This window comes from Dermacentor andersoni, chromosome 2 (genome assembly GCF_023375885.2).
Source record: "Dermacentor andersoni chromosome 2, qqDerAnde1_hic_scaffold, whole genome shotgun sequence".
NCBI classification, from domain to species: Eukaryota; Metazoa; Arthropoda; class Arachnida; order Ixodida; family Ixodidae; genus Dermacentor; species Dermacentor andersoni.
The window spans coordinates 12057506-12071913 of record NC_092815.1 but is presented as its reverse complement, the minus strand read 5'-3'; the positions used below and the strand labels follow the sequence as shown (position 1 = coordinate 12071913).

Sequence of the window (14408 nt, the reverse complement as noted above, 5' to 3'; positions counted from 1 at the left end):
TATGTTGAACAGGAAGGGTGACAGCACTGACCCCTGCGGTGTGCCTTTGCTTCCTAATTGTAGTGTATCCGACTTTAAGCTTCCGAATGTTATTTGAGCCGTTCTGTCGGTTAGAAAAGCCTTGACGTATGAGTATATTCTCTCCCCCACGTTTAAGTCGGAGAGGGCATTCATGATGGCATTGTGGGTGACATTATCAAAGGCTTTGGTGAGGTCCAGTGCCATTATTGCTTTAGTGTTGGTGTTATTCGCTGTGTTTATTACCTCTTCCGAAAGCCTGAGCATCATATCTTGCGTAGACAGGTTGGGCCGGAAGCCTATCATTGTGTGCGGAAAGAGATTGTGCTTGTCCATGTGGTCTTGTAATCTAGATAACGCCACGTGCTCCAATAGCTTCCCTAAGCATGATGTTAAGGATATGGGTCTGAGGTTGCTTAGTTCGAGTTTCTTGCCTGGCTTGGGTATGAGAGTTACATTGGCGTGTTTCCACGTCTCTGGCAGCCACCCATACTTCCAGCACTTGTTAAAGTACTCCGTGATCCCTTGAATAGAGTCCTCGTCTAGATTTCTTAGTATTTTGTTCGTCACCCCATCCGCTCCTGGAGCGGAGGATGTTCTAAGTTTCTGCATGGCCGCCTTTACCTCTGCTACCGTTATGTTTTCGTCAAGTTCAGGGTTGGGGTTGCCGCTGTAGTTGGGAAGCGTCAGGTTTTTCGTTGTGCATAGGTATCGGTTTTGTAATTCCGTTATCATTTCTTCGTCATTAAGTGGGCTTGCATGAATTATGCGTGCTGCATCCTTCTGGTGAGCGGTTCTGCTGTTTTCTGGGTCCAAAAGATGTCTCAGAAGATGCCATGTGTCTTTGAGCCCCAATTTTCCGCTCATTTGATCACATGTTTGTCCCCATTGTTGTTTGACTAAGTTTTGAGAATGACTTTCGATTTGTCTTTCTAGTTTGGCTATTCTAATTCTAAGTTTTCTGTTGTGTTTTTGTTTCATCCACCTTTTTTGTAAGCTATTATGTGCCTGCCACATGTGTAATAATCTGCTATCAGAGGCTTTGTTTTCGGCTGCTATCTCTATCGTCTTAGTGGTGTGCTCTGCGTCTTTCAATAGTTTGTGAATCCATTCATTTAGGTTTTCAATCTTCTTGCCATCTGCGTTACCCTGTCTCCTTTCTCTGAATTTATACCAGTCTACCACTCGTGTCACCCTTCTTCTTTCCTTCTTGAGCGTACTGCTGGGTATAGTGGTCTCTATAATGTAATGGTCCCTCCCTAGGTTTTCGTCCGTGTTGTGCCATTGTGCGTCTACTATGTTTTTGCATAGGGTCAGGTCAGGGCATGTGTTAGCTTGCACACTGTTCCCTATCCTAGTTGGCACCAGCGGATCTGTCAGGAGCGTGTATCCTTCGTCCTGAACATGTTGCCAGAGGCTATAGTACCCTTCTTTAAATTTGTTCTGTAACCCCATGCCATGTGTTGTGCGTTCATATCTCCGACTACTATTAGGGGATTCGTTTTACTGATTTTTCTGGCTTGGTTCATGGCTTTTATTATGGGGGAGGATTCCGCCTTGGGGGTGCTATATATGTTTAGAATGAAGAGCGGGGCCTCGCTTCTCTTTAGGGGTATGACCTCTATCAGGAGGCAGTCTGCACCGTTCGATTGAATTTCGTGCTCTATTGCAGTTAGATTTCTATGGACCAAGAAGGCCGTTAGTGGTTTTTCTTCCTTGCTGTTTTCATATGTTTTATAATCCCGAACCTTTACTTTTTTCTTGGTTTCTTGTAGGGCTACGACATCGGGAATTTTTTCTTTTTCAAGGTTTTGAATGTGGAGCTCTAGGTTCTCCCGCTTTCCGCGGAAGCTCCTTCAGTTCCATTGCCATATTCTTATCTCCATCTGGCCCTTCCCCATGATTGGCTTTAGGGAGGGAGATAGATTGCGCTGTGGTGGAGGCCATGGGTCCTGGGGCCGGAAAGAGTTTGCCCATCACCTTAACCAGTTGATTGTCATGTTTCTGTACTAGCTCGTTTGTAGCCTTTGCTGCGTTTGTAAGGACTCTTACTTGTTCTGCTAAGGTTTTATATTGTTCCCTGGTCTCGTTTCTGATAGCTGTGAAGCGTGCTTCTATGTTTGCTTCAATATTGTTTTGCCTTTCCTCAATTTTATCTAATCTCGTTGCCACTGTTCTTAATAGGCTCATTACTTCCTCGTGATTCCGTTTTTCGTGATTCTCTGAGTCTTCCATCAACCTCTTTTTTGCTGGTGGCCCTTTTGCAGGGGAGGGTGCCCTAGAGGATGCGTTTGACGGGGGAAGGGATGCCCTCCGCGGTTCCTGTGTTAAGATCGCGGGTTGTTGAGCAATATGTGTTTTACTTTCTTGCTGCTGTTGCGTTATTGCCTTCATTAGTTTCTGAATTATTCTTTCCTGTTTTTGTATGATTGCTTTAAGTTCCTTAATTTCATTACTCTCGTGGGAGGATTGCGGTGTCCCGCTCACCTGATGTGGTGCTCCTTCCTGCCAGGCGTTCAGTAGCGCCGGGTAGGACCCCGAGTGGTCTCGTTTTCCTCGGTCGTTACCCTGGGCTCGGTTTCTCGATCTGCTTCTGCCTCGCTGTTGCTGCTGCCGTTTCGGGTGCGCAGGTTGCGCTCCCTGTCCCTCCGGTCGCTGAAATTCCACTTGAGGCTTGCCACTTCGTTTCTTGTTTCCCTTGGCGGGCGGTCTCTCATATCTGATCTTGCATTGGTTGGATCCCGTGAAGTGTTCTCCCTTGCACAGGATGCACCTCGGCGTGCACGTGGGCTCGTCTTGGACCGGATGCTCATCGCCGCACCGGTAGCAGAGATTTCTTCGTTCTTCCGGACACACGTCCGAGCGATGTCCCAGTCTTTTGCAGTTGTAGCATGCTTCCACTTTGGGTCTGAAGAGGTAGCAGTTGTGGATTCCTCCGCCGAATCGAATGGAGTCCGGGACTCTCTTGGTGTTTGCGAAAGTGATGAGCAGTGCTTTTGATGATTTTCCCATCCTTCTTGCGTCCACAATCTCTAGCTGTGGGTTGACTTTAACGATGTCGTCCATGATCTCGGCGTGGCTTTGGTGTTCTAGAACGTGATACGCAATCCCCTTGATGCTGTTGTCCGGTGCCGCTACGTAGGCACACGTCGAGTAGACTTGGTCTAGGATTTTGATATGCTGTACTTCCGCGTATTTCCCTGCGCGTTCCATAGAAGGGGTGCTCACGGTAAAGGAGTTGTTAAAAGGATTGATCCTTAGTTGGTCGTGTTGCTTGATTTCCCCAAAGTTCACTGCGATGTCCAGGCACAGGGCGTACAGTAGTGTAGTGGCCGTGTGGTCACGGAGCCGAAGTCCGCCTCTCGGCCGGCGTACCATCTTGTAGTCGCTCTCTGGCAGACGCGGGATCGGCTTCTTTTTATATGGGCGGCGTCTTATCGATGCGTTCACCCCACTGGTCTGGGCGGCCTTGCCGGTGGCGTCCGTCGGTGTCATAGCTGCATCCTGTTGGGCATTGGCGTCTCCATGCTTGGGGCGAGCTCGATCATGGGCTTTGATGGCAGCCTGTATCCATAGGCTTCGGTCTTCATATTCCTCCGGGGAGATTTCTTCTCCGTCTACGGCGTATACTCCATCGCGACAGCGTCGGTGACGGCTCGAGGGGCCGGCGGCGACGCCGATAGCGCCCCTACTCGCGCTAGGCCTGAAGTAGGCTCAGCTCGACTAGTTGCGGCCGGTGAACGAAAGTGCCCCTAAAGGGGTAAAAAGGGGTCTTGCGCCTCGAAAAACAGCGGCAGGGTTCCAGGCACTCTCTGTGACCTTGTGGGAGCAAGTCCGGGTCTGCTGGTACAGAAAGTCGCTCGGAAAAGACCAAGAACTCGGGAGCCCATACGGAGCACATCCGCACGACTCAACGCGCCAAGCGTCCTCCCTCCAATGAGTAAGAACATTATTTACATGAACAAGTGCTTTTGTTTTTCTCGTCCTTGGTGTGTATGTGCATTGTCACGTAGTAGTGGCGGTGAAGAAAAACTGAGAATGACGAAATTGTAGCGTTTTATCGGGCGAACCTGTGCCCTCAAAAACAGATTACACTCAAAGAACGGCGATAGTGGCAAACACAGTCGGCGATCGTCGAAAATCTGCCGGTCAAGCGCGTCGGCTTCTATTACATGAGTCATCGAAGGTTCCAGAGCAATCGCTGCTGCCTGCGTGTCTTCCAGAAAATTCTACAATTCGCGTCGCACATGCAATCAGATTACACAAGCTTTGCTGACAACAGACAACGGATAGAAACATCGATAACTTTCTATAAGCTTCCGATACATGGGGGCGCGTCCCGCGCTGAGCGTTAACATTTAATAGACGGTGAAAAGCGGTCATCTGAAAAAGGTAAACAAGTACATGTGTCAATGCCCCCCTCTCAAAAAGCATCATCCCGTTGTTACAAACAGGAGGTCGAAAAACAAAAGGTCACTTATTTAACAACAGTAAGAAAACAACAAAGAATCAAAGTCCAAAGTTAAGCTATGCAAAGTCCCAAAGTTCTTTAGCGCTGGTAGAACGGCTTAAGTCGCGCAACATGGACTATTTCAGGTCGCGAACGGTGCCGCTGTGATAACGAAATGCCGTCTGGCACGACCTCATAGTCAAGTGCGCCAATGCGTCGGATGATCTTGTAGGGTTCCAAATAGCGTCGCAATATATAGTTTCTCGCTGAGTCCTCGTCGTCGTATCGGGGTCCAAGCCCAAACACGGTCGCCGGGCTGGTATTCCACGTAATGCCGTCGAAGGTTGCAGTGCCGGCTCTAAGTTCTCTGCTGGTTCTTGATGCGCAGGCAGGCGAGTAGTCGTGCTTCTTCAGCGTTTGGAGAGAGGTTGCGATGTCAATATTTTCTTCGTTGGTGACGTGCGGCAGCATGGCGTCTAGAGTCGTCGTAGGGGTCCTTCCGTAAACTACATTGAACGGTGTGATCTGTGTTGTTTCTTGCACTGCCGTGTTGTAAGCAAAGGTGACATACGGAAGCACGGCATCCCACATCTTGAGTTCGACGTCGACGTACATTGCTAACATGTCGGCGAGCGTCTTCAGTTGTTCCGTTAGGCCATTCGTCTGCGGGTGGCACGTAGTGGTCCTCAGGTGACGTATCTGGCTGCACTGCGGGATGGCTTGAGTAAGCTTAGAGAAAAAGCCGTTCCTCTGTCAATAACGAGGATATCTGGCCCACCATGTCGCACCAGGATGTTCTCGACGAAAAATTTGGTTACCTCTGCCGTATTACCTTCAGGTAGAGCTTTCGTTTCGGCGTAGCGGGTAAAGTAGTCTGTGGCCACGACGACCTACTTGTTTCCAGATATTGACGTCGGAAGGGGCCTCAGCAAATCCATCCCGATCTGCTGAAACGGTCTGCAAGGAGGCTCGATCAGCTGTGGTAATCCCGCCCGCCTTGTCGGTGGTGTCTTGCGTCGCCGTCAGTCTCGACATGTCTTGACGTAACAGGCAACGTCGGCGCTCAGGCGCGGCCAGTAGTACTTCTTTTGTATTCTTGCGAGTGTACGGGAAAACGGGAGATGTCCGGCTGTCTTATCATCGTGCAGAGCGTGCAGGACTTCTGATCGGAGCGCTGCGGGCACGACGAGAAGGTAGTTTGCGCGGGCTGGCGAAAGTTATTCACCAGGACCGTGAGAAAATTATGCGTGGCTCTGCTATCGCAAACACCAGAGACCAGGGGAGCTGGGGGAAGGCCAGTAAAGCAGTGCGATACCCCGCACAAGACACACGAGCGCCGGCAACGCGTCCCTACGGCGTCCGCCAAAGGCGTCTATACGGCGTCCGCGATTCGCGTGGCAACGTCGTAGTAGACGCCGCGGTTGTCTCCACTCTGTACGGAGCGGCGGACAAAGAGGACATCGGCAAACATAGGTCCTGGACGGCTTCCGGTTTTGCTCATTGACGTAGCCCGCTTGATTTAGCGAGCCAGAAAGGCATTGGGTGCGATATAGGCTAGCAGGGGTGCGTAAAAATATAAGCCCGCAGATTTTCAACACTTTCCCTCTGGACATAACGACAATTTTACAAATGAATATTGCCGTAAGTTATACGAAATATTTTGTATTAGTTTTGAGGCGTAATGCGCATCTTTCTTATCTAAAAACATTAAAAAACTCGGTGCACTTCCACTCTGTGAAGAACGATGACCAACGAAGCTGTGTATGTAGGCCCGTTAATGATGAACTGCACCTTCGCCGTGGGTCCGCCCGGCATTGCACTATCTTCGGGATCGGTCCACGTATAGGGAGTGCTTAACGACTGCTTCACCTCCGCCGCGGGTCGGCCCGGCATTGCACTAATTTCGGGATCGGCCCACGTATGGGGTGTGCTTAACGCCTGTTTCCCCTCTGCTGCGGGCCGGCTCGGCATTGCACTATCGTCGGGATCGGCCCACATAAGGGGAGTGCTTAACGCCTGCGTCACCTACGATGCGGGTTGGCCCGGCATTGCACTATCTTCGGGTTCGGCCCACGTATGGGGAGTGCTTAACGCCTGCTTCACCTCCGCCGCGGGCCAGCCCGTCACTACACTATCTTTGGGATTGGCCCACGTATGGGAAGTGCTTAACGCCTGCTTGACCTCCGCCGTGGGTCGGGCCGGCTTTGCACTATCTTCGGCATTGGTCCACGTATCATCATCAGCCTGGTTACGCCCACTGCAGGGCAAAGGCCTCTCCCATACTTCTCCAACAATCCCGTTCAAGTGATAATTGTGGCCATGTTGTCCCTGCAAACTTCTTAATCTCATCCGCCCACCTAACTTTCTGCCGCCCCCTGCTACGCTTCCCTTCCCTTGGAATCCAGTCTGTAACCCTTAATGACCATCGGTTATCTTCCCTCCTCATTACATGTCCTGCCCATGCTTATTTCTTTTTCTTAATTTCAACATGATGTCATTAACTCGCGTTTGTTGCCTCACCCAAGCTACTCTTTTCTTATCCTTTAACGTTACACCCATCATTCTTCTTTCCATAGGTCGTTCTGTCGTCCTCAATTTAAGTAGAGCCCTTTTCGTAAGCCTCCAGGTTATTGCCCCGTACGTGACTACTGGTAAGACACAGCTGTTATACACTTTTCTCTTGAGGGATAATGGCAACCTGCTTTTCATGATCTGAGAATGCCTGCCAAATTCACCCCAGCCCATTCTTATTCTTCTGATTATTTCAGCCTCATAATCCGGATCCGCGTTCGCTACCTGCCCTAAGTAGATGTATTACCTTACCACTTTCAGTGCCTCGCTACCTATCGTAAGCTGCTGTTCTCTTCCGAGACTGTTAAACATTACTTTAGTTTTCTGGAGATTAATTTTTAGACAAACCCTTCTGCTTTGCCTCTCCAGGTCAGTGAGCATGCATTGCAATTGGTTCCCTGAGTTACTAAGCAAGGCAATATCATCAGTGAATCGCAAGTTACTAAGGTACTCTCCATTAACTCTTATCCCCAATGCTTCCCAATCCAGGTTACTGAATACCTCCCGTAAACACGCTGTGAACAGCATTGGATACATCGCATCTCCCTGCCTGACGCCTTTCTTTATTGCGATTGTGTTGCTTTCTTTATGGAGGACTACGGTGGCTGTGGAGCCGCTATAGATATCTTTCAGTATTTTTACACACGGCTCGTCTACACCCTGATTCCGTAATGCCTCCATGACTGCTGAGGTTTCGACTGAATCAAACGCTTTCTCGTAATCAATGAAAGCTATATATAAGGGTAGGTGATATTCTACACATTTCTCTGTCACCTGATTGATAGTGTGAATATGGTCTATTGTTGAGTAGCCTTAACGGAATTCTGCCTGGTCCTTTGGTTGACAGAAGTCTAAGGTGTTCCTGATTCTAGTTGCGATTACCTTAGTAAATACTTTGCAGGCAACGGACAGTAAGCTGACCGGTCTATAATTTTTCAAATCTTTGGCGTCCCCTTTCTTATGGATTAGGATTATGTTGGCGTTCTTCCAGGATTCCGGTATGATCGAGGTCATGAGGAATTGCGTATGCAGGGTGGTTAGTTCTTCTAGAACAATCTGCCCACCATCATTCAACAAATCTGCTGTTATCTGATCCTCCCCAGCTGCCTTACCCCTTTGCATGGCTCCCAAGGCTTTCTTTACTTCTTCCGGCGTTACTTGTGGGATTTAAAATTCCTCTAGACTATTCTCTCTTCCATTACCGTCGTGAGTGCCACTGGTATTGTATAAATTTCTATAGAACTCCTCAGCAACTTGAACTATCTCATCCATATTAGTAATGATATTGCCGGCTTTGTCTCTTAACGCATACATCTGATTCTTGCCTATTCGTAGTTTCTTCTTCACTGCTTTTAGGCTTCCTCCATTCCCACGTATGGGGAGTGCTTAACGCCTGCTTCACCTCCGCCTCGGGTCGGCCCTGCTTTTCACTATCTTCGGGATCGGCCCACGCATGGGAAGTGCTTAAAGCCTGCTTCACCTACGATGCGGGTCGTCCCTCCATTGCACTGTCTCCGGGATCCGCCCACGTATGGGGAGTTTTTCGCTTACGACACGAAAATTACGTTGGAGGGTAGAGGTATACAGCTTCGCTGTAAATAGACTTTCAGCACAGCAAAACAACTTATATATAAAAACTCAATCTGTGTTCTGGCGCAGAGGGCTGATAAGGCCCATGACCGGAAGTTTCTTGGGGCCGCATTCTATTATCGCGCGAGAGAAACCGTCTCCTCCCTCACCTCACTCCCCTGCCTCGCGCGCCACAAGAGAAGGCACGCATCCTGACCGCGTTCCTCGCTCGCGTGCGCGCCGCTCCTTCTCCCCCAGTAGGCTCCACCCACTCTCCCCGTCTCGCTATGCTGTGCGATGCTATTTTTATACTTGCTTTCACTCTCTCTCAGCTCGGCGAAGCTGCAGACGCAATGACAAACCCAGCAAGGTTCTAACAGTCCCATAGTAAAAACGAAGCCAATCCGCGCCTAAATACCCTCGGCACAACGTCGATTCTTGCTTGCAAGTACTCAGCAAGACTTCTGAGCTCCGGGTCCGCTTGCTGTTGCCTGGCAAAGTCGTCTGCACTTAAAATATGCACCTGATAAGCCGTCCTCGTCTTGATCGTCTTGGGGCGGCGGGTCCACGGGAGCGGGAGACAGGCAGTCGGCGTCAGTGTTTTCGTCCTGACTTGTAGGCTACAGTGATGTCCTATTCTTGCAGTCTGAGGCTCCATCGTGTCAGGCGTCTTGAAGGGACCTTTAAATTCGCTAGCAAACACAACGCGTGATGGTTGCTGATGGCTTTGAACGGCCTGCCATATAGGTAAGGGCGGAACTTTGATGTAGCCCAAATGATGGCGAGGCATTCCTTTTCCGTCGTAGAATAATTGCCTTCCGCTTTTGACAGCGACCGGCTAGCGTAAGCTACACCCGTTAAATCCGCCTGTCTTCTGGACTATGACGGCACCGAGGCCTAGGCTACTGGAGTCAGTGTAGATTTCTGTATCGGCGTCCTCGTCGAAGTGCTCAAGTATGGTGGTGACTGCATGCGTCGTTTAAGTTCTTAAAATGCATCGGCCTGCGGCGTTTCCCACTTGAACTCGACAACACATTTCGTTAGATGTGTCAGCGGTTCAGCGATACGTGAAAAGGTCTTGACAAAGCACCTGTAGTAGGCAAACATGCCAAGGAATCTACGCACTGCCTTCTTGTCGATAGGTTGCTGGAACTTTGCGATGACAACTGTGATCTGCGGGTCGGAACCGCCTCCAGGGGCCGAATCTGATAACGGTTCGGAAGGTAACCGGTTCACTTGGCCTCATCTGATTGGTCAAAATTTTCCTTGCGTCAGAGGCCGTCAGAGACAGCGGGGCGGCACCGAAAATAACGATCACGTCACGCATCTGTCAATCGCTTCCAAAGCGAACGTGTCTTTGGCTTAGAGCGGAACAGGCGAAGGGGTAGTCCGCTTTGGGTTCCGTTGCTGTTGCTTGGCTGTTGTTAAGAACGGCCAGCTGCAGTGCAAGTTTTGCCGGCCAGTTGCAACAGTGGCGGCAACTTTCCTGGAGCGTCGCCGCACACCTCTAGACACGGCGTGTCTAAGTCGACTGTGTGTAAACAACAATACGTGCGTCCTCGACTCTCCGTCGCTGGAGCCGAGTTTGACGAAGTCGCCAACGTGACTAAACGGGCTCGGCGGACCAACTATTGTTACTGAGCCCGCGGGAACGTCTACTGAGACCCTTTCCCACGCGCCGACCGTCTTAAGACGCCAGACAACGGGCAGCCGGCGGGCGCGCTGCAGCTCGGGGAATAAATGCCCCTACGGTGCCGGGTCGTCTCCCCTACGGTGCCTCGTCAACTCGCCTACGGTGCCTCGTCGTCTTCCCTACGGTGCTTCGTCTCCCCTACGGTGCCTGGCCGACTCGCCTACTGTGCTTGGACGGCCGTTTCCGTCACCTGGGTATCGGGGGAGGACCGAGTGTTTATAAACCGCTGTTGTGCGGCTGCTCAGGACACTTTTTCTCAAGCAGTCATGTTAGACTGATGTACTTTCTCAAGCATGGGCAGGACACATAATGGCATGGGCATGGGCAGGACACGTAATGAGGAGGGAAGGTAACCGCTGGTCATTAAGAGTTATGGAATGGATTCCGAGGGAAGGAAAGCGTAGCAGAGGGCGGCAGAAAGTTAGGTGGGCGGATGACATTAAGAAGTTTGCAGGGACAACATGGCCACAATTAGTACATGACCGGGGTAGTTGGAGAAGTATGGGAGAGGCCTTTGCCCTGCAGTGGGCATAACCAGGCTGATGATGATGATGATGACTTTCTCAAGCAGTCATGTTAGACTGATATAAATACTGTAAATAAACCCATATTCCTGGTTCTCGATGAGAAGCAGTCCTTCCCTTCATCAACGTCCTCAGCGTGGATAAGTTGGACGATGGCATGGGCCAGCTACCTTTTAATTCATGCCCGACTCCAATCTTGACAACGGATCACGAGCGATGGGATTGAACCCCCAATCATAACACTGTTGGCACGCGACCCTGGCCGCGCGACCCCGAAGACACGCGGGCGTCGCGCGCGCGTGCGTTGGTTGCTTCGGCGGCTATGACTTGCCTTCGTCGTCTGCTTGGCGTTGCTCTTTCGGTGTCGACCACGGCTGGAAGTGCGATACGCGTTCAAAGAGATCACGGATAATTATTTGCACCGCCCCTGCACTGCCGGCTTTCTGAGTAGACCTTTTGCAGGCTATGCTATCAACTGGAGCAGACTAGGGTGCAAGCGTACCAGTGATAATTCCAGGCAGAGGACGGCATTGTGCGCTGCGGTTGATCGCCACCGACCTGCAGCTCCCAGAGGTCGGTCGGAAGCGAAGCATTAATCTGAATGGCCTAGATCTCTGCTGCCGACACTGTCCACGAAGTTGCTCTCGCAATTACTGTGTTGGCCGGTAGAAGGGCTGGGTCAGCTTTCCCGTGACCTCCGCTTCAAAGCCAGTGCCAAGGAGATATTTGAATGGTGAGATTGAATTCCCAGTGCTATCGCTAGCGTGAATAGCTCGCAGATCGCAGTTTAGCAATCAAAAGGGTTCAGATTAGGCTGGTCCAGCGCTTTGCTCGATAGGCTGGTAAAACTATACAGTCAAGATGGGAAGATATTTTGGAGATCTCTTATTTGGCTGCCCTTTTTTCTCTAGTTCGGGAGTGCCGCACTTTGTTCCTCAATTTCACGGCACAGCGCGCACCGTCAGCATCACACTCTCCGATTTTACTTCGCGCAGGCAATGCAGGGCCCGTATATCGTAATGTTCGATTTCAAGTTCCATTGCTTCTATCACGCTACGCGCCGTGGGGCAGATTGCAGGAATAGCGGCAGCGCGGCGGCGAGCGAGTCATGTCCGAGCCGATGACGAAGGGCGAAAAAAGAAGGAAAATTTATATAGTCGGCTGGTAATTAAAGGTGACCCTAAGAACCAGCTCACGGTTTTGTTGCGCTCGCTGCTTAAGAAGTGCTGGCAGTGCGTTCCATAGCGTGCATCGTGCGAGCTCTTGGTAGCAGATGACATAGCGCTGCGCTCTGCCAACTCATTTACGCTTGCAATACACCTGTCGGCTGGGAATGAAAAAGAATTACTTCTGCTATATTTCAGAACTTGCCGTATAATATTTAACTTATATTTTACATTTATTTAGCAAGCACAACATTCTGCAGTTCCTCGATTAGCTCGTCACATGATGACGTACACTTCAGACGTAGCGCCCTCTCGTCTATTCGTCGCTTCCTCCCCTTCTTCCACCTCCGTCTAGGGAGTTGCACATTTAGTGACGTAAGCGGCGAAGTGAACGGTTCGTTTTCCGAACCGTTACAAGAATCCGCCCCAGATTTGCTGATGACATGACTGTGATGACCCTAATATGGGGGCAAAGGTTCGTGTACTCAATGGTTCTGATGGTTCTCTTAGGCGGAGCCTCCGAGAACTCAAATGAGGACAAAGCCGTTGGTTTGAACACACACACAAAGACTTTTATAAAGAGGTATAAAGTAAATAGAAGGAAACAGAAAGCATGCCTAAACTAAACACTCAAACAGACATTGCGGCAAAGAACACACATAGAGCTTGCATGAGGTTAACGGGTGCACGAGTCCGGGCTTGCCACGAGGGCGGGGACGCGTCACAGTCTTGACGCGGCGACGCGGCGATCAAGCTGGCGAAAGGAGTGGTGCCGGTCTCACCATAGGTCGCGGTGTAGGCTGACCGACCGGGCGACCGGAGTGCGCCAGCTCTGGCTAGGCGAGGTAAAGTGGGCGGCTTGGTGGCAGGAGTGGACGGCGGCGGCGTTCTGGCCGGGCAGCTGGATGTGGAGCTCGGGCCCGTAGCCCGACTGCTCCTCTCTCGCCCACGGCGCGGAAGCTCGAACGCCGGCCTCGGGCAGCAGGCGGCACGGCCGACGGGGGTGGCGTTCTGGCCGGGCAGCTGGCGTAGAACTCGGGCCCGTAGCCCGACTGTTCTCGTCCTGCCCACTGGCGCAGAAGCTCACCGGCGTTGAGGAGCTGACGGCACGCTCGGGTAGACGGGCGACGCACAGGAACAGGTTGGCAGGAGGCCCTGGGCGGGTGAAGTCCTGGTGGGCTCGGGTCCGGAACCCGACGGCCCGTCTTCAACGCCCGCTCCGGTGGTTGACCTCCTCCTGCCGTCGCTTCCTGGGACTCCCCTGGCGTCTCCCCGGCGTCTCCCTGCGTGTCCTCTTGCGTGTCCCCCCGTTCTGCCGGCGCACCACGCTTTTTCTTCGGGTCTGGCCGATTTGGCATTCTCGGATTGGCTGCCCGACGCCCCGTGGTCTTCTCTAATTGGTTGTTTTTCTTCTTTTTGTTGTCTTTCCTGCGCCGCGCGTTCTCGTGCCGGACGCTCTTCGGCGTCGTTGTTTTCCTTCTTCCACCTCGGCGCGCGTGCACTCAGTGTCGTCTGCTCCTGACCGTCCCGATCACCGAACCGTGTCGCGCACCACACATCACAATGACCCAGGAACAGAAGCTCATCGGCGTCGTTGCGTACTACTACGACGGCAACTATATGTCATGGCTGTACATTTTCGCACAGTTGTAGCTTTTCCTTCGTGAAAACCAAATGCCGCACTCACCGCCAGTGGCGTAGCAACGGGGGGGGGGGGGGGGGGGGAGGTCATATGCGTCTGAATATACCCCTCTTTCCGCCGGCTACACCTGTGGGAAGGGGGGGGGGGACAGAAGACCTATGGGCCCCGGGTGCCAGGCGACCTAGCTACGCCACTGCTCACCGCCCGTCTTCGACCTGCAGTTGTTGCGTTTCGGAGAATGCAGGCAAGACCGACGGAACAGCGCTACGGAAAGCAGTGCTTTGAATGGCGCTCCACACGACTTCAGTAAGTCGGCGTTGACCTCGTAATCCTCTGGACGAAAGTGCAGCGAGCACACTATGCGATTTTTCGGCTCTTTCAGTTTCAGTTTCAGTTTCAGTTTCAGTTTGTTTGTTTATTCAGACACACATTGCCTGGGTTGAAAGGACTAAAGGCAGATGAACTCTGCCTGACTAAGGTCCCTCCACCCATACATTTGAGGCCAACGCGCTGTGGCAGAGGTTTACGGTACTTAACCACTTCGAACGGAGAGGTTCACTCGTTGGCACACAGTGTTAAGTAATGTTGGATTCGCAGCTGCAACTGCTCTTGGCCAAGTTCCGCGGACCGTTCGCGCATTCCACGACATCACATGGACGGGGCATTCTCGCTGCTTGTTCCAAATGCAAGTTTCGCGAGCCAGCAGAACCAGCGCAGCACGACGCGATGACGAAACGACTGAAACTCCAAAGCGCGCGCGGCGCAGAGTCGAGGA

General features: G+C 51.6%; 1 protein-coding gene across 1 annotated transcript in view; it reads left to right on the top strand.

Annotated features, from left to right (window-relative positions):
* Positions 1 to 3508: 3508 nt before the first annotated feature.
* Positions 3509 to 14408, top strand: part of LOC126542910 (uncharacterized) — an 89127-nt gene continuing 78227 nt past the window's right edge. The window contains exon 1 of the mRNA XM_072286244.1: positions 3509 to 3958. Coding sequence (XP_072142345.1) covers positions 3955 to 3958 — 4 coding nt within the window. The 5' untranslated portion in view covers positions 3509 to 3954. The remainder of the gene's footprint in view (positions 3959 to 14408) is intronic.